Source organism: Neomonachus schauinslandi, chromosome 12 (assembly GCF_002201575.2).
Source record: "Neomonachus schauinslandi chromosome 12, ASM220157v2, whole genome shotgun sequence".
Taxonomy (NCBI): Eukaryota; Metazoa; Chordata; class Mammalia; order Carnivora; family Phocidae; genus Neomonachus; species Neomonachus schauinslandi.
Genome location: NC_058414.1, coordinates 15,220,554 through 15,240,317, shown reverse-complemented (window position 1 = coordinate 15,240,317; position 19,764 = coordinate 15,220,554). Strand labels below are relative to the sequence as shown.

At 38.4% G+C, this 19,764-nt stretch overlaps 1 gene segment (V, D, J or C); it reads right to left on the bottom strand.

The window, feature by feature from the left end:
* LOC110574271 overlaps positions 1 to 19,501 on the bottom strand; it is a 29,688-nt gene extending 10,187 nt beyond the window's left edge. Inside the window, 4 exon segments of the C gene segment in view lie at positions 4,304 to 4,364; positions 10,758 to 10,762; positions 19,041 to 19,349; positions 19,459 to 19,501. Of these exon segments, the coding sequence occupies positions 4,304 to 4,364; positions 10,758 to 10,762; positions 19,041 to 19,349; positions 19,459 to 19,501 (418 nt within the window).
* Positions 19,502 to 19,764: the final 263 nt, after the last annotated feature.

The window sequence follows — 19,764 nt, the reverse complement described above, 5'->3', positions numbered from 1 at the left end:
AGAAAAAGCAGTATTTCTCAACTGATATTTGTATTGATATAATTTTTAACTATGTAGGTATAATTTAATTAAGATATTAAATTTAGAAGTGAATATTTGAGTTTTATCCATATTATTATAAATTTACATATTCAAGTTGCAAAACCTCCTTCCTTTTTCCTTTACATCTGGATATTTCCACTGAAACATGAGAGATCACCTTATATTCAGGCTAACAATACTTGAGACAATGCTTATTACATTCTCATCATTTTTAGAATCAAGTGACAATGAGTCTTAGAAATTGAAGTATTCCACAAATTAGACCATTGGTTCTAAACTGATCTGTAGACTAGATGGTAATTATTAATATATTTTTCTGTACTCCTGATTTCATAAAGATATCCAGTAGGTGGTCATTTGAATTCTGGAGGATAGACATTCTTTATCACTGACCATGTCCCAATTTTTATGATAGCTATTTCCATATTTAATTTCATATACTCCTAGCACCATTCACTTGAGATTGTTGTTACATTGATAATATGAATGGATGGAAATCCAAGATGTTAACAGTAACAAGTGTCACTATAATATTTTAATTTTTTCTTTTCTAATTTTTCTATAATGAGCATATATCATTTTCATAATTTTAAAAAAGCAATAACAAGTGAATCAAAATTTATTTGCTAACAGATGATTATACAGAAAATGATAGATCCAGTTCACAGTCCATATTTTTTTTCTGCACCACACTCTCCTAAAAAAATTATTTTCAGGAACTCATGAATTATGTCTATGTCACCATTATTAAACTTGATTCCTAGAATTTGCATTGATCATGTAGTCAGTTGGAAAAAAGAGGACCAGAAATTTGCTTTTCAGTTTATGATACATTTGTGCCTATGATCACAACCACTAAGGAAAACTAAATATGTCATTTCTTTAATTTTTTCAATGTTTTATCACCTTTGTGAAAATTCTTTCAAAACTTTTATTTGAAGGCACCTTGGTGGTTCAGTTGGTTAAGCATCTGAATTCTGCTCAGGTCATGATCTCAGTGTCCTGGGATCGCCCTGCATGGGGCTCCATGCTAAGCAGGGAGTCTGCTTCTCCCTTTCCCTCTCCTTCTGCCCCTCTCCCAGCTCATGCTCCCTCTCTTTCTCTCAAATAAATAAGTAAAATCTTAAAATAAATTTTTTTATTTGACAAGACCTTTTATGCTAGAAACATCCCTATGAGATAGTCTCCCTCATTCAGGCAAAATTTCATCTTTAAGGCTAATGAAGAATGAACAAATTTACCAGACTGAATTTAGGTGAAAAATAACCCCTACCTTATGACATTCTTGAATATGTTGCATGGTTAAATATTTTGATACTTGATATTAATCATCCTCTGACCAAATGAAAGTTTAGCAACTTTTTGTTCATTCTTTTCCATTATTTTTGGAATCAAATAAATAAGATATAGAAACTTCTTTACAAAACTTTCAACACAGAAATCTCAAATGGACCTAACATCTACACTTCTTAGGGACCCGCAGTTGCTTTAGCTAGTTAGCTAAAGGACTAGGGCGGAGTCACCAACCTCTCCAAAGATCCTGCTGCTACTTGTGACCAAACTGTGACCAAATCCTAGAATTCTGAGCCAGCACCAGCACCTAGCCTGCAGCTCCTGCATTATCTGCCTCCCCTCCCTACCCTACACGGAAGAATGTAGAGAAAATTTACCTGTAACCCTGAGCTGTGTGCCAGGACCAAACACTTTGATTCTGCTCCAGCCAAATAATCCACTGTGTAAAAAGCTTTTACAAAAAACTCCTTTGGTATCTCTTTTAAAATTGTGCCTATATTTTTCCCAGTATTTATATAAACATAGAAAAATTGACCATGGTAACATTAAACAAAGATGAAGCTCAAGCAAAATCACATTAGACATGAACATAGTCAAGAACAGGTATGAACTGGGGCACCTGGGTGGCTCAGTCATTTAAGTGTCTAACTATTGATTTCAACTCAGATCATAATCTCAGGGTCCTGAAATCAAGCCCTGGGTCAGGCTCCTTGCTCAGTGGGGGGGTCTGCTTCAGATCCTCTCTCTCTCTCTCTCTCCCTCTTCCTCTGCCCCTCCCCCTGCTCACTCTCTCTCTCAAATAAATAATAAATAAATATATTTTTTAAAAAAGTATGGATATGAACTCACCCCTCTCTGCCTGGTCAGCTTGGTTCTGCCTTTCTCATTTCACTCACAAGTGTTGGAGACTATGATTTTACCTTTTCTCACCATTTTCCTGAAATTTTTAGTCTCCAGCTTTAAAGGTTTTCTTCTGATGTCACTTCTTTATTAGAGTGTAACTTACAGTTATTGTATCTTTAATTTTCAGAGAGGAACAAAATAGAAATAATATATTTGAGTATATAATATATGAGTGTTCACTGTTTTTACAATTATTTTTTTATTTCTATATATTAAGGGGTGGATATCTGGTTTGACTGCAAAGTAAGTTCTTTCCAGAATCCATTTCCCACTGATACTAGAACAGATGAGTTGTTACAGAGTCTGAAATCTTAATGCTGATCTTGTAACATATTTATTACAGAAAGACTGCCTCTCTGAACTTGAAATTACCCTAACAGGTTCCAGGGTATTGAGTTACAATCCTGAGCTGCCCATCAGAGGATCCTGCTTGGTTTGCTCTCCCTGCAGCTGTCCCAGCCGGAGTGCAAAGGCAGCTCTGAGTTCTGCAGCTGAGTCCTGCATGTAGTACAACTGCTCCCATTCTTCTGCCAGCTTCCATATTTCCAGCAAATTTGGTGCCAATACAGAAAAAAAGTTGAATTCAATGGTGTCAAAGGACTTGTCATTTAATAGAAATTCCCCAAGAATCACATTTTGAAAATTTATTAAGTGCATATTCAGCATGACTTAATTGATGTCTCGGGGGAAGAGAGGCAATTTTAGTGCCATGATTAGAAGCAGAAGCATTGTTTTCCACATGAGGAGTCATACAAATTATGAGCTACTACTAATAAAGCATTCAGCTAATGTGTCTACTTAGAAAGTCAGGCTACAGAAGAGTAAGTATCAGAATATGAAAATATGGCCTAATGTTTCTAGTATCACATAATGGCTAGACCATGCATTTTGGAATGGACAAACTCTGTTGGATCCCACTCTTCACCATAGTAACTAGCCATGTAAATTTATGCAAATAACTGAACTTCTCCAAGCCTCAGTTTCCTTATCTGTGATATGGAATAAGAGGGTTTTCTGTATAGGGCTGTTGAGAAATAAGATAATACACTGGAACTAGTAAACATGGTATTTGGACCTCAATAAATCTTAGCTAATATTATTATTCTCTTTCCTGGAATGGTTTCAGGTCATTTTATCAAATTCTTCCACCAAACAAAATATATGGATTTTATAAGCAATAGCTGTTACATAAATTAAGAAAACAAAAGAGATCATGAATCCAAGATGTTCTGTATCCCTGGCATCCACAAGTCAAAAAATAGGGGGTCCAATGACCACAATCCAGAATAGTTGTCTAGACTAGAAGCTTTTTGAGTGTTGAGACTGTGTCTTGTTCACCTTTTTATCTGTAACATCGAGCACAGAAACTGTCTTTAATAAATGACATTTAATAAATGACCAAACAAAAATTTAAAGCCATACAGATTCTTTTTTTATGGGGTCTGGAGCTGAAGTGGTTTAATTAGCTCACAAATCCATCAAACTGGACCATCTCTAGGCAATATCACAACACTAACAATACACAAATTTTGACTAGTCTCAACCTCCCCTCTAAGATGCTACAGTAATAAGAATAAGTGGGATTATTGATGTTCTATAGTCATTTACTGTAAGTTAATATTTTTGCACTTCTCTTAAAGATGACACAAAAGCAATCATATAAATTTCAAAAGTTATTAGAGAAAGAAACACTACTCATTAAGAAAGGAGCCTTATTAATATTAGAGGTACTTAATCAAGTGTTTCTCATGTAAGAGACTGTCTACAAGAAAAGCATGTTGAACCAATAACTCACACCAATGGTTTGTAGACACAGTTCTCAAAATAATTTTAACTTCAGTCCTGAATATATCTTAGTGTGTGTGTATTTTCTAAAAGTAGAATTACAATCTGCTTGCAACCAGGGAAGTAAATAAACGATTTGCAAAGTAGTTTTCTTTCCATATACAGTGACCAGTAACTGCAAAATTGCTGTCCATATGCTGAGGTGATCCTACATTGTTTTTCCTAAAAAACATCTGTCAGGTTTTCATTCACAAGGTTTAAACAAAACAAAGTTACTTACCTGGGGGAGTTACTATGAGTTTAGTTCCTTGTGCAAACATCATGATCCAGACGTTATCACACTGGTCAGAGGTTCTACAAAAACATCAGCTTTCTCCTGAGCTTCATGGCTGGACCAGCAGGTAGAAACATTGTACTGGCAATTTGATCTTCTGGGTTCCGTTGGAAATCCTTGAATATAAGCTTCATGATATCTGATATTTTATAAGTTTTTCTCAGATTAGTTGACGCAAATGTCTGTTTTCCAAAGAGGCAATAATCACTGAAAATTGCTGATAGAAAACAAAAACAGTAAGAACAAAAAAAGAGAGAGAGAGAGAGAGATTGGGATTAACTGATCAACCAACTACTTATCTACATTACCAAGAAAAGTATTCAGTGAATTAAGAGGTTTTGATATCCAGGTGTTCAATTGTGTGAAATTGCTCAGAGTGTGCATCAAAGGAAAAGCCCTAGGGTTCTCACAAACAGCAGACCTGTTCCGTTAGTAATTTGGGATTGTATTTCTAAAGGAGGAAACTCTTCAGTAACCTAAAATGCAAATATGCCAACAGAAATATACTTGAGAAATGTGAACAATGTTCTTCATTTTGTAATCAGCTACTTTAATGATTTGGAAAAATGATTCTTTACCACACAATGCAAAATGAGAAAATAATTTGTGTAATGACATATTATTCCTGGAATGAGGAATAAACTTGTAGAAATCTATCTTCCATGAGGTAATAGATTCCTATTTAACCCAGAATTTGAAAACACAATCCATTTCTCTGAAATGTTGAAAGAAGAAGCCTCTTGGAAGTTATTCTGTGATCTTCAGAAATGCATGTGTAGCCCTACTTCTGTGGTTAACTAGCTTTGGACAAGACATTTGCCATCGCTGGGTTCCCATATCCCATTTACTGTGTGGGCATCAGGCTATGAATGTCCAAAGGGCCCTTCCTGTGCCAACAGCTTATGAACCTGTGATTAAGAGCAGGAAAGGGTCTTCTGTGGTTGCTCAAGTGAGAAAGGAGTTGAGGGTTACTAATGGAGAAGATTTACTTACAGGTCCCTTCTGATTCTGTGATACTGTGAGATCCCAGTAGGCACAATATTCAGGGGGCTTCATGGGACGTGAGGACCCTATTGACTATCAGGTAAAAGACTCAGTTGTTTTTCTTATCTGTGTTTAAGCCAGAATTGGGCTAGTCTTACGGGTAATATTGGTTGAGCCATATGGGATTCATTTCAGGGGCTTTTCTTTTCTTAGTTGGTACCAGTGGACAATGACCTTCTCAAGGGAAACCCCAGACAGCTTGCAATGTATGTGCAATGTTCTGTCTGGTGCTCAGGTAAAGGAGAATCGATTCTGAGAGATTCTCATTTTGGTGTCTCCACTTGAAAAACAAGGGAGTAAAATCAGTGGTGCTTGAACAAGCTGACAGTGAACACAAAAACAGTGAAAAGACAAGAAAAGTGTATAGTCACCTACAAACCCAAGCTAAAGATATACATAAATCTATAGGGTTGGCATTGCCAGTGACTAATCAGAATGGGCTCCAAGAGGGGACATGAATCAGGATTGGGGAAGCAGTGGCAGCCCTTTTCCCTCAGAGGCAAAGATGGGGGAGGAAGTTTTGCTTTAGAACTAATGAAAGTCCTTTTCAGTAAGATCTGTCTCAGTGTTATTTTATTATGTTCCTTGTATAAAGAACTATCAGATCCCGGAAGAACTCACCAAAACACCCATGTTATAATAATTCAATGTATATTCCCCTTGGGAACAACACCCTTGCATTTTTCCTTTAGCTTTTGCTTCAAACACACCTATCCTTGAAGTTTTTTCACTCTGAGTGAAAGTGTGGGGAGCTCTAACCTACCATGAGAATTGGAAAAAAGTCTTATTACTGTATAATAACAAATGAGATAATAATCTCACGACTTTATGCAGAAGTATGTACATTTTATAGATCAGTAGTTTATAGAAAGTTCACAAAGTTTGGTGAATATTAAAAATTACTGTGGTTATTGCTTTAGATGCTATGACATTTTTATACTTTAGTGTGAATGAAGAAAAATCCTGGAGGAAAAATATCATTTCATTTATTACCCTTGAATCTTTTCCTATTCACAATTCCTAGCTTTTTAGAATTAAAGCAACACTTTATTATTGTTTAGAGGACAAAGTGAGATGTGATTTTTAGACTCCCTGAGTTCCTGTGTTAGCTGAGATGGCTCATGAAGTAGTTTAGTTGCAGTGGGAAAGGACAATGTGATGTGTTGACCCTGTGCTAGACCTGTTCTGTATGGAACCTTCTTTAGACCCCAGCAATCCAATAGGTTAACACTTAAAACTGGGAAAACGGGGGGGGGGTGGCGGAGCAAGATGGTGGTGGAGTAGGAGACCTGGATTTCGTCTGGTCTCAGGAATTCAGCTGGATAGGGATCAAACCATTCTGAACACCTGCAAACTCAACAGGAGATCAAAGAAAAGAATAGCAACAACTCTCTGAACAGAAAAGCGACCACTTTCTGGAAGGTAGGACATGCGGAGAAGTGAATCCGAGGCGATATTCGGGAGGATAGACGGTGGGGGAGGGGGCCTCCGTCAGCCACTTCTGCCAAGTGATAGAGCCACAGAGCACAAAATCGGAACTTTTAGAAGTTGGCTCTGCTGAGGGACATTGCTTCAGTGGCTAAGCTGGGGGTGGAACCCTCGCGGGACAGTGTGGTCTCAGGACACTCAGGGTCACAGAAAGACCGGGAGTACCTGAGTGTGGCAGAACTCCCAGGGATCGGAGCGGGGAAGCTGGCTGCAGAGACGGAGCCGAGGAGCGGGCTCTCAGCTCGGGGTTGCCATAAACCGTGATCCGCAGCACAGTTGGGCCACTGCTCCTCCAGCAGGGACCCAAAAGCGGCAGATGCGGGGAGACTCCCCTTCCTCCCCCGGGAGGAGCGGCGCGGGAGTGCACCGCAGGGATCTGCTGGGTTTGGAGACTCCACATGGGGTCGGGTGCCAGAGATAGAAATGCTCGGTCACAGGCCGGGTGAGCACGGAGTGCGGCCGGAGACAGGGGAGACGGGAGTGATTAACTGCTTTTTTCTGGGGGCGCACTGAGGAGCGGGGCCCTGAGTTCTCAGCTCCTCCAGGCTGGAGATTGGGAGGCCACCATTTTCACTCTCGTCCTCCAAAGCTGTATGGAAAGCTTGCAGGGAACAAAAGCTCCCGAGAGCAACCCAAGCAGATTACTTAGCCCTGGCTGGCAAGAGCAGGGCAATTCCACCTCCGGAAAAGACATTTGGGAACCACAGCAACAGGCCCCTCCCCCAGAAGATCAGCAAGAACCGCCAGCCAAGACTAAGTTTACTGATCAATGAGAATGGCAAAACTCAAGCGCTAGGGGAATACTGCATATAGAATCCATGGCTTTTTTACCATGATTCTGTAGCCTTTCAAAGTTAATTTTGTTTTTAACTGTCTCTTTTTTTTTTTAATTTTTCTTCTTCCCTTTTTCAACCAACATCTTCTCAATCCCTTTTTTAAAAAACATTCTTATTTTTCATTTTTAGAGTCATATTCTATCCCTTCACAGTAGTTACCTGTATTTTTGGCATATATATATAAGTTGTTCTCTCTTTAAAATTTTGAGATAGTTTGATAGATCAAAATATACCCTAAATCTCTAGTGTATTGTTTTTTTCTACTCCTCTGCCTGATCACATTCTCTTCCTTTTTTTTTCTTTTTTTTTAAATCCTCTTCTTTCTTTTTTCAAACAACTTCTTATTAATTCCTTTTATAAAATTTTTTATAATTTCCATCTTTACAGTCATATTCCATCCCTTCATCATATCAACCCTTATTTTTGTACATATATAAGTTTTTCTTTCTTTAAAATTTTGGGAGGCACTTTCTTCTAAAAGACCAAAATACACCCAAAATCTAGTGTGTGACACTGATCTATCTACCATCCTGATCATATTTGATCATATTCTGTTTTTTTTTATTTTGTTCTGTTTTTGTTTGTTTTTATCTTTATCTTTTTTCTTTCTTTTTCTTTTTTCTCTCTTTCCCTTTCTTTCCCCACTGCTTCAGGTCCTTTCTGATTTGTTTAGAGTATACTTTCTGGGGACGTTCTTACTCTGTTGGCATTTTGTTCCCTCATTCATCTATTCTCCTCTGGACAAAATGACAAGACGGAAAAAATCACCTCAAAAAAAAGAACAAGAGGTAGTACTGATGCCAGGGACCTACTCAATACGGACATTAGTACGATGTCTGATCTAGAGTTCAGAATCATCACTTTAAAGATACTAGCTGGGCTTGAAAAAAACATGGAAGTTATTAGAGAAACCCTTTCTGAAGAAGTAAAAGAACTAAAATCTAACCAAGTCGAAATCAAAAAGGCTATTAATGAGGTGCAATCAAATATGGGGGCACTAACTGCTAAGATAAATGAGGCAGAAGAGAGAATCAGTGAGATAGAAGACCAAATGATGGAAAATGAAGAAGCTGAGAAAAAGAGAAATAAACAACTACTGGATCACGAGGGCAGAATTCGAGAGATAAGCGATACCATAAGATGAAACAACATTAGAATAATTGGGATCCCAGAAGAAGAAGAAAGAGAGAGAGGGGCAGAAGGTATATTGGAGCAAATTATAGCAGAGAACTTCCCTAATTTGGGGAAGGAAACAGGCATCAAAATCCAGGAAGCACAGAGAACCCCTCTCAAAATCAATAAAAATAGGTCAACACCCCAACATCTAATAGTAAAACTTACAAGTCTCATAGACAAAGAGAAAATCCTGAAAGCAGCTCAGGAGAAGAGATATGTAACCTACAATGGTAGAAACATTAGATTGGCAACAGACCTATCCACAGAGACCTGGCAGGCCAGAAAGGACTGGCAGGATCTATTCAGAGCACTAAATGAGAAAAATATGAAGCCAAGAATCCTATATCCAGCTAGGCTGTCATTGAAAATAGATGGAGAGAGAAAAAGTTTCCAGGACAAACAAAAACTAAAGGAATTTGCACACACGAAACCAGCCCTACAAGAAATATTGAAAGGGGTCCTCTAAGCAAAGAGAGAGCCTAAAAGTAACACAGGCCAGAAAGGAACACAGACAATATACGGTAACAGTCACCTTACAGGCAATACAAGGGCACTAAATTCCTATCTTTCAATAGTTACCCTGAATATAAATGGGCTCAATGCCCCAATCAAAAGACACAGGCTATCAGACTGGATTAAAAAACAAGACCCATTGATATGCTGTCTGCAAGAGACTCATTTTAGACCCAAAGACACCCCCAGATTGAAAGTGAGGGGGTGGAAAACCATTTACCATGCTAATGGACATGAAAAGAAAGCTGGGGTGGCAATCCTTATATCAGACAAATTAGATTTTAAACCAAAGACTGTAATAAGAGATGAGGAAGGACATTATATCCTACTTAAAGGGTCTATCCAACAAGAAGATCTAACAACTGTAAATATCTATGCCCCTAACATGGGAGGAGCCAATTATATAAGGCAATTAATAACAAAAGCAAAGAAACACATCGACAACAATACAATAATAGTGGGGGACTTTAACACCCACCTCGCTGAAATGGACAGATCATCTAAGCAAAAGATCAACAAGGAAATAAAGACTTTAAATGACACACTGGACCAAATGGACTTCACAGATGTATTCAGAACATTCCATCCCAAAGCAACGGAATACACATTCTTCTCTAGTGCCCATGGAACATTCTCCAGAATCGATCACATCCTAGGTCATAAATCAGGTCTCAACTAGTACCAAAAGATTGGGATCATTCCCTGCCTATTTTCAGACCACAATGCTTTGAAACTAGAACTCAATCACAAGAGGAAAGTCGGAAAGAACTCAAATACATGGAGGCTAAAGAGCATCCTACTGAAGAATGAATGGGTCAACCAGGAAATTAAAGAAGAATTTAAAAAATACATGGAAACCAATGAAAATGAAAACACAACTATTCAAAATCTTTGGGATGCAGCAAAGGCAGTCCTAAAAGGAAAGTATATAGCAATACAAGCCTTTCTCAAGAAACAAGAAAGGTCTCAAGTACACAACCTAACCCTACACCTAAAGGAGCTGGAGAAAGAACAGCAAATAAAGCCTAAACCCAGCAGGACAAGAGAAATAATAAAGATCAGAGCAGAAATCAATGAAATAGAAACTAAAAGAACAGTAGAACAGATCAACGAAACTAGGAGCTGGTTCTTTGAAAGAATTCACAAGATTGATAAACCCCTGGCCAGACTTATCAAAAAGAAAGGAGAACTGACCCAAATCAACAAAATCATGAATGAAAGAGGAGAGATCACAACCAACACCAAAGAAATAGAAACAATTATAAGAACATATGAGCAACTCTATGCCAGCAAATTAGATAACCTGGAAGAAATGGATGCATTCCTAGAAATGTATCCGCTACCAAAACTGAACCAGGAAGAAATAGAAAACCTGAACAGACCTATAACCACTAAGGAAATTGAAGCAGTCATCAAAAATCTCCCAACAAACAAAAGCCCAGGGCCAGATGGCTTCCCAGGAGAATGCTACCAAACATTTCAAGAAGAATTAATACCTATTCTTCTGAAACTGTTCCAAAAAATAGAAATGGAAGGAAAACTTCCAAACTCATTTAATGAGGCCAGCATTACCTTGATCCCAAAACCAGACAAAGACCCCATCAAAAAGGAGAATTACAGACCAATATCCCTGATGAACATGGATGCAAAAATTCTCACCAAAATACTAGCCAATAGGATCCAACAGTACATTAAAAGGATTATTCACCATGACCAAGTGGGATTTATCCCTGGGCTGCAAGGTTGGTTCAACATCCACAAATCAATCAATGTGATACAGTATATTAACAAAAGAAAGAACAAGAATCATATGATCCTCTCAATAGATGCAGAAAAAGCTTTTGACAAAGTACAGCATCCTTTCTTGATCAAAACTCTTCAGAGTATAGGCATAGAGGGTACATACCTCAATATCATAAAAGCCATCTATGAAAAACCCACAGCAAATATCATTCTCAATGGGGAAAAACTGAGAGCTTTCCCCCTAAGGTCAGGAACGCGGCAGGGATGTCCACTATCACCACTGCTATTCAACATAGTTTGGAAGTCCTAGCCACAGCAATCAGACAACAAAAAGAAACAAAAGGCATCCAAATCGGCAAAGAAGAAGTCAAACTCTCACTCTGCAGATGATATGATACTTTATGTGGAAAACCCCAAAGACTCCACCCCAAAACTGCTAGAACTCATACAGGAGTTCAGTAAAATGGCAGGATATGAAATCAATGCACAGAAATCAGTGGCATTCCTATACACCAACAACAAGACAGAAGAAAGAGAAATTAAGGAGTTGATCCCATTTACAATTGCAGCCAAAACCATAAGATACCTAGGAATAAATCTAACCAAAGAGACAAAGGATCTGTACTCAGAAAACTATAAAATACTCATGAAAGAAATTGAGGAAGACACAAAGAAATGGAAAAACGTCCATGCTCATGGATTGGAAGAACAAATATTGTGAAGATGTCAATGCTACCTAGAGCAATTCAATGCAATCCCCATCAAAATACCATCCACTTTTTTCAAAGAAATGGAACAAATCATCCTAAAATTTGTATGGAACCAGAAAAGACCCCAAATAGCCAGAGGAATGTTGAAAAAAACCGCAAAGCTGGCGGCATCATAATTCCCAACTTCCAGCTCTATTACAAAGCTGTCATCATCAAGACAGCATGGTACTGGCACAAAAACAGACACATAGATCAGTGGAACAGAATAGAGAGCCCAGAAATGGACCCTCAACTCTATGGTCAACTCATCTTTGACAAAGCAGGAAAGAATGTCCAATGGAACAAAGACAGTCTCTTCAACAAATGGTGTTGGGAAAATTGGACAGCCACATGCAGAAAAATGAAACTGGACCAGTTCCTTACACCACACACAAAAATAGACTCCAAATGGTTGAAAGACCTCAATGTGAGACAGGAGTCCATCAAAATCCTAAAGGAGAACATAGGCAGCAACCTCTTTGACCTCAGCTGCAGCAACTTGTTCCTGGAAACATCACCAAAGGCAAGGGAAGCAAGGGCAACAATGAACTATTGGGACTTCATCAAGATAAAAAGCTTTTGCAAAGCAAAGGAAACAGTCAACAAAACCAAAAGACAACCGACAGAATGGGAGAAGATATTTGCCAATGACATATCAGATAAAGGGCTAGTATCCAAAATCTATAAAGAATTCATCATTTTTTATTTTTTTATTTATTTTTATTTATTTTATTTTTTTTAAGATTATTTATTTATTTATTTGACAGAGAGAGAGAGACAGCGAGAGAGGGAACACAAGCAGGGGGAGTGGGAGAGGGAGAAGCAGGCTTCCTGCCGAGCAGAGAGCCCAATGTGGGGCTCGATCCCGGGACCCTGGGATCATGACCTGAGCCGAAGGCAGACGCTTAACGACTGAGCCACCCAGTCGCCCCTATAAAGAACTCATCAAACTCAACACCCAAAGAACAAAGAATCCAATCAAGAAATGGGCAGAAGACATGAACAGACATTTCTCCAAAGAAGACATCCAAATGGCCAACAGACACATGAGAAAGTGCTCAATATCGCTCGGCATCAGGGAAATCCAAATCAAAACCTCAATGAGATACCACCTCACACCAGTCAGAATGGCTAAAATTAACAAGTCAGGAAATGACAGATGTTGGCGGGGATGCAGAGCAAGGGGAACCCTCCTACACTGTTGGTGGGAATGCAAGCTGGTGCAGCCACTCTGGAAAACAGTATGGAGGTTCCTCAAAAAGTTGAAAATAGAGCTACCATATGATCCAGCAATTGCACTACTGGGTATTTACCCCAAAGATACAAATGTAGGGATCCGAAAGGGTACGTGCACCCCGATGTTTATAGCAGCAATGTCCACAATAGCCAAACTGTGGAAAGAGCCAAGATGTCCATCGACAGATGAATGGATAAAGAAGAAGTGGTATATATATACAATAGAATATTATGCAGCCATCAAAAGGAATGAGATCTTGCCATTTGCAACAATGTGGATGGAACTGGAGGGTATTATGTTGAGCGAAATAAGTCAAACAGAGAAAGACATCTATCATATGATCTCACTGATATGAGGAATTCTTTTTTTTTATTAAAGATTTTTTTAAATTTATTTATTTTAGAGAGAGAGAGTGAGAGAGACAGCGCAAGAGGGGGTAGGGTTAGAGGGAGAAGCAGACTCCCTGCCGAGCAGGGAGCCCGATGTGGGACTCGATCCCGGGACTCCGGGATCATGACCTGAGCCGAAGGCAGTCGCTTAACCAACTGAGCCACCCAGGTGCCCGATATGAGGAATTCTTAATAGCAGGAAACAAACTAAGGGTTGCTGGGTTGGGAGGTGGGGTGGGAGGGATGGGATGACTGGGTGATAGACACTGGGGAGGGTATGTGCTCTGGTAAACGCTGTGAATTGTGCAAGACTGTTAAATCTCAGATCTGTACCTCTGAAACAAATAATGCAATATATGTTAAGAAAAAAAAAGAAGAAGAAGAAGGTAGCGGGAGGGGAAGAATGAAGCGGGGGAAATCGGAGGGGTAGACGAACCATGAGAGATGATGGACTCTGAAAAACAAACAGGGTTCTGGAGGGGAGGGGGGTGGGAGGATGGATTAGCCTGGTGGTGGGTATTGAGGAGGGCACATTCTGCATGGAGCACTGGGTGTTATGCACAAACAATGAATCATGTTTTTCTTTATTTTTTAAAAAGATTTTATTTATTTGAGAGAGAGAGAGAGAACAAGCTTGGGGTGGGGGGGAAGGGAGGGAGAGGCAGAGGAACAAGCAGACTCCCCGCTAAGCAGGGATCCTGAGTCAAGACTCAATCCCAGGTCCTGAGATTATGACCTGAGCCGAAGGCAGACACTGAACCAATTGAGCCACCCAGGTGCCCCTGTTTGTTTTTCTTTAAGGTAAATTGTTATTTATCTTAATTTTCTGCTATCAAAAGAAGAAGACAAGTAAATTTTAGTTGAGTTCTGCCCAAATTCCCATTATATCTCTTTATGATTTTTTAACTGGGTTTCATTTATTAATATTGAGCCTTGAGACTTCTCTCTTTATGGTGGATCTCACCTCAGTCTTTTCTCTGATATGTATTTGGACAATATTTTCTTTTAATCTGTGGCTTTTTAATTTTATTTGACTTGATTTATATGATTCACTTTTTATTTTTCTTCCATTTTCAGTCCTGAGAAGAACAGAAATGTTAATTTTGAGGAACTGCAAATCAATAAACATTTCTTTTATGATTCTTACTTTTTGTGTCCTATATGAGAAATCTTTGGCTAACCCAAGATCACAGATATTTTTGTGACATATTTTCACAACAACATCTAGAAGTGTTATTGTTTTAGTGTTTACATTTTGTCTTAGAATCTGTTTTTGGTTAATTTGTGTATGTGCTGCTTGGTATGGATTGTGGTGTATTATTTTTTACATAGATGAAGAGTTGTTTCATAACCAGTTGTAGAAAAGTCCATTATTTGTCCATTGGATTTCCATGGCATCTTATTAGAAATTAGTTAACCACATATGTGTTGCCCTATTTCTGGATTCTGTTCCTCTTACCTATGTATCTATGCTTCCACCAATACCCCACTGTCTTGACCACTGTAGCTTCATAGTAAGTGCTTAAATTCTTTTCAAAACTATTTTGCAATGCTATGTTCTTAGTCTTCCCACACAAATTTTGCAACCGGTTTATCGATTTGTATGAAAGTTCTCTCAGGATTTTGGTTAGGATTACATTGAATGTATTTATCAGTATTGAGTCTTCCAATCTATGAACATGGTATATCTCTAGATTTATTTATTTCTTCTTTGACTTGTGTCAATAAAGTTTTACTGATTTCAGCATACTAAAATCCTTCCCATTTTTGGTTAAATTTCACCTCTACATATAGAGTTTTTTTGATATTGTTAGTGTGGCTATTATAAATGATAGTATTTTTTACATTTCACCTTCCAATTGTGAATTGCCAGCATATAAATTACCATCGACTTTAAATCTTACTTTATATTTAGCAGTGTATACTCCTCCACTAGGTACATGTGCCATCATTTATTCAACTAAACTTACTATATTTGGATATTTATGTAATTTCCAATATTTTGTAGTTACCCAGTGAATACTTTTGTGCATATATATGTTCATAGTGTTGATACTGTGCCTTCAGAGTAAATTCCTAAAAGTGTTTCTGCTAGTTTGAAAGGTGAACTGTTGAACTGTTGTTAGATATTTCCAAATTCCCCCATGAAAGGGTTGTATTTTGCATCCTTACCAACAAGGTGTAAGAGTGCCTCCCACAGCTTCCCCAAAAGAGTGTATTACTTTTATTCAGTCTCATGAATGAGAAATGGTATGTCAATGTAGTTTTAATTGATATTTATCTTATTAAAAGTGAAGGTGAGCATCTATTTATCTATTTAAGATCTATGTTTTTATTTCTCTTCATGAATTGGCTTTTCATGTCTTTTGCCATTTTCCTATAGGATGTTTTAAATGATTTACTTCCATTTTTAAAAAGTATTTTTATTTTAAGGATAGTTGATCATTATGTGCTATACAACTTGCAAGTATTTCCTCATGGATTGTCATTTGCCTTTTGTTTTAACTTATGCTGCTTTTTGCCATGCAAGCTTTGTTTTTATTTTCATGGAGTAAAATTTATCAAAATATTTTCTTATTGTATCTTGAATTTTAGTTATAGTTACAAACTCATTCCCTTACTCTTTTTTGCACAGAAGGGGCTGCCAACATTTTTCTGTACAGAGTCATATAACAAATATTGTACATAGGCTGTTTGGCCCTAAGGTCTCTGTTGTGATTTGTCACCTCCACCACTGTAGCTAAAAAGCCTTCAGAGACAGTAAGGAAATGCATAGGCATGGCTGTGTTCCTGGAATGTCAGTAGCAGGTGTTCTATTAGAAATGTCTGAGAGGAAAAGTTTTCTATTTTCCCTTGTTCTATTATTTAAAATTAAAAAGTAAAGAAGATAATAAGTTATGGCTTTGGTTTTATATTTTGTTCTATTATGGTCAAATATGCCATAATAACCCATAAGCAATGTAATGCCTCAATATAGTGAGGATTAGACATGCTCCAAGCACCTGTAGGAACTTTATATGTATTCTTTAAGTTACTGCTCTCAGCAGTTCCTTCAGGTAAATATATTTATATTTTCCATTTCCAAATGAGGAAAATGAATCAAAGATATGGTAAGCGATTTATCCAGAGTAAGACAGTTAATATGGGGAGAGTGGATATGTAACAAAGGGTCATTGAGGAAACCCTGAGAAATAGGGAAACATAAAATAAAATAAATATAATTCCATAGTATATCATTCTAGGGAAATGATTGACAGATATCTTCTGTAGAGGGTGAAATGATCAATATTTTAGGGTTTGTGGGTCTCTGTTGCAAATATTCAGTTCTGTCATTTTAAAGCAAGGGCAGCTTTCTACAATTTATAAGCATATGGTCAAGGCTGTGTTTCAATAAAACCTTATTTGCAAAACTGGGGGTTGCTGGGCTTGGACATAGTTTGTGGACCTCCTATTCCATGGTACCCAGTATTGCCATAGTGGTTAATTACAGATTTTCAGTTTTTCTTTTTTCTGGAGGTATAAGTAGTAATACTATTGGATGGAAAATATAAATATATAACCATTTGAAGTGTCATATATACAGTTTTAATTTTTTTATACAGTTATATTTAAAATTGTTATGTAAACAATCTGTTATTAAATGTAAAAACCCAAAAATATTGATGGTAGGAGCACTGAAAATTGACTCTACCTTTGCCCTCTATCTTGATCAAGTCCTCTCTTGGGGCTCCATGCTCTGGGCCCCTTTGGAGGTTAATATGCACACCTTAGTAAGGCCCTCCAAGGTCCAATCAGGGAGACTTGGTTTGGACTTCAGTAAAGTTGTAAATTTTACTTATAATTCTTCAAAAAACATGTTTTTAACAGCTACATAGTATTCTGTCACTTCAAAGCCTCATAGATAAGGTGCCCTTTTCCCTACTGCTCATCACTGTAGTGTTTCAAGGTTGTTGTGTGTTGAAAGGTCAGGGTGGCTCCATCTCTTGAGATCCATCTCCAGGTAGCCACGTTAATCAAATTCTGCACTCTTCTTTTGAGTATCAAATGAAGTAATCTGTATTTAGCACAGATAGTGTGAGAAGCTTAATCTCTCTTTTCATTCACTTCTTTCTGGAAAGGGTTCACGTTCTCTGACTCTATATTCCATTCAGGGGTCTTCTTACCTTTGTTTCTGTAGACTTGTTAGGGGACAGGTGAGGCCCTTTTGAGACCAGACCCTCAGGTTCCTCCTGATGATGTCTCACCACAGTCAGGAATCATGATGGACAGGGTGTGGGACACCAGACCCTGAGTTTGTTCTTGGGAAGGTTCTGACACTGCTGTCACAGGAGTTCATTCTGCTTCCATAGCATCTCTGCACTATATAGCACCACCTGATTCTTAGAATGAGAAACAGGGAATGAAAGTGCTGTCATGATCTCAGGAACTAGAGGTAAATGGCAGGCATGGCAATTATGTGGTCAGATATCCCTGTTACCAAAGGTACCCAATTTTTGTGAAGTAAAGGTTTTTACTCAAGGTTTGAGAGTGGACTCTAAGGAGGTGAGAGAGGAGCTTTTGTAGTTTCACACACTACACTGTGTATTTCCCTATTTCTTGAAAACTCACGACCATCCAGTTACTAATCACAGAATTCAATTCTCAATAATTACTTTTTGTTTTATTGATTTGTGAGGGACATTGCCTTTCTTTTCTTTAGAGATATAGGGAGCATGTATTATCTTTCTTTTTAACCATCTGATACTTATTCAGGATCTTTAGTTTTCTTTGCAGAACCCTGGAGAGCAAAGTCAGAGGCATATCCATCATGATGGAAGCACCTGATATGTTCAGGGGCCGGATTCAATAAGGCAGTCTTGGTTTTGTCCCAATATTGATCCCTGAATGTGGAGTGAGGTGCTGTTTCTACCTCTGGGATACAGGATTTATACAGCAGTCTCTCCTGTGTCCCCAAATAGCTGATTGTTTACTTCAGGAATTAATGGTCAGATTCCTTCAGAATGGCCTCAGACACTAATAAAAGACATATAATATTTACTTTTGAGAGATCATTGCACTTCTGAAGAATTGTAATGTCCATGAATAAAATCAGAAAATAGTAATAACAAGAAATATTTATATAAAGTATAGACTTCTTCCTTTCTTCATTCTGAACCATTCAAGTACTAAAAATCCCTTTCTCTGCAGTGAATTAACAGACAAATGGATTTTTCTCTGAGCCATCCATCCTGTATTTTCAGAGTTCCCAGACAACTGAATTTCATGGGAAATAGCATCAAAATGCTTATATTTGTACCATCATTGCTGATATCATTCAGGATTCACTGAGTGAGCAGAATCTACAATGTCTTCCTGCAGAGTTCAGGAAATACTGCAGAGCAAGAGACAGGCTGGGCACCCAGCTGTGCAGCCCCTGTGGTTGCCCATATTGAGAAGGATGTGGATGGGTCAGACCTGAAGATGGTTCTTGTGCAGCTTCTCTTGGTAACGCTGACACTGTGCTTCTACTCCAGCAGGCACAGTAGTACATGGCCTCGTCTTCTTGCTCTAAGAAATTTACATTCAAGGTTGCAGTGGAAGTATGAGTATTTTTACTTGCTTCAAGTTTGTTTTTCTTCCCACCTAAAGAAACTTGAACAGAGTTTGCCTGGATATATGTTAGATGTTCTATCTCCTGATCTGGTTTCTGCCGGTACCAGTGTATTACTTCATCATTAAAGTCCTTAGCAGACACCTTGCATGATATGTAGGCACTCTTATCTCTTGCTCTGGAAATTGATATTTCAGGTTGCTCCAATTTCACCTGCCCAAGGCCAACTGCAAGCAAAGAAGAGAAATTCCCATGAACAAATGATATGGGAAAAGGCAACAATAAAGAATTTCTTGAGTCTCTCCTGTAGACTGAAGTGACTGGGGGACAACTCACAGGCCCAGAGGCAGGAGAAGATGACTGCTTTCAGGAGTGGCATCCCGTTGGCCTGGCTGGCTCCCCAGTGACAAGGTATGAAGTGAGGTGCCTGGTAGCAGGACTTGTCATGTCAGTGGCTGGAGGGTGGGGCTGGTTTGGTTTTCTCAGAAGAAGTGGTGACTTAGGTAGTTCCCTGGGGTTGTTCATGATCAGCCACACGTCTGAGCAGTTTGGGGCTTCCTGTGCCCAGTGAGTGCTGGGCAGATGGGGTGAGAGGGCTCCCAATCTGGAAATCTGGAAAGAAATTCTTGGTATGAATGTGTC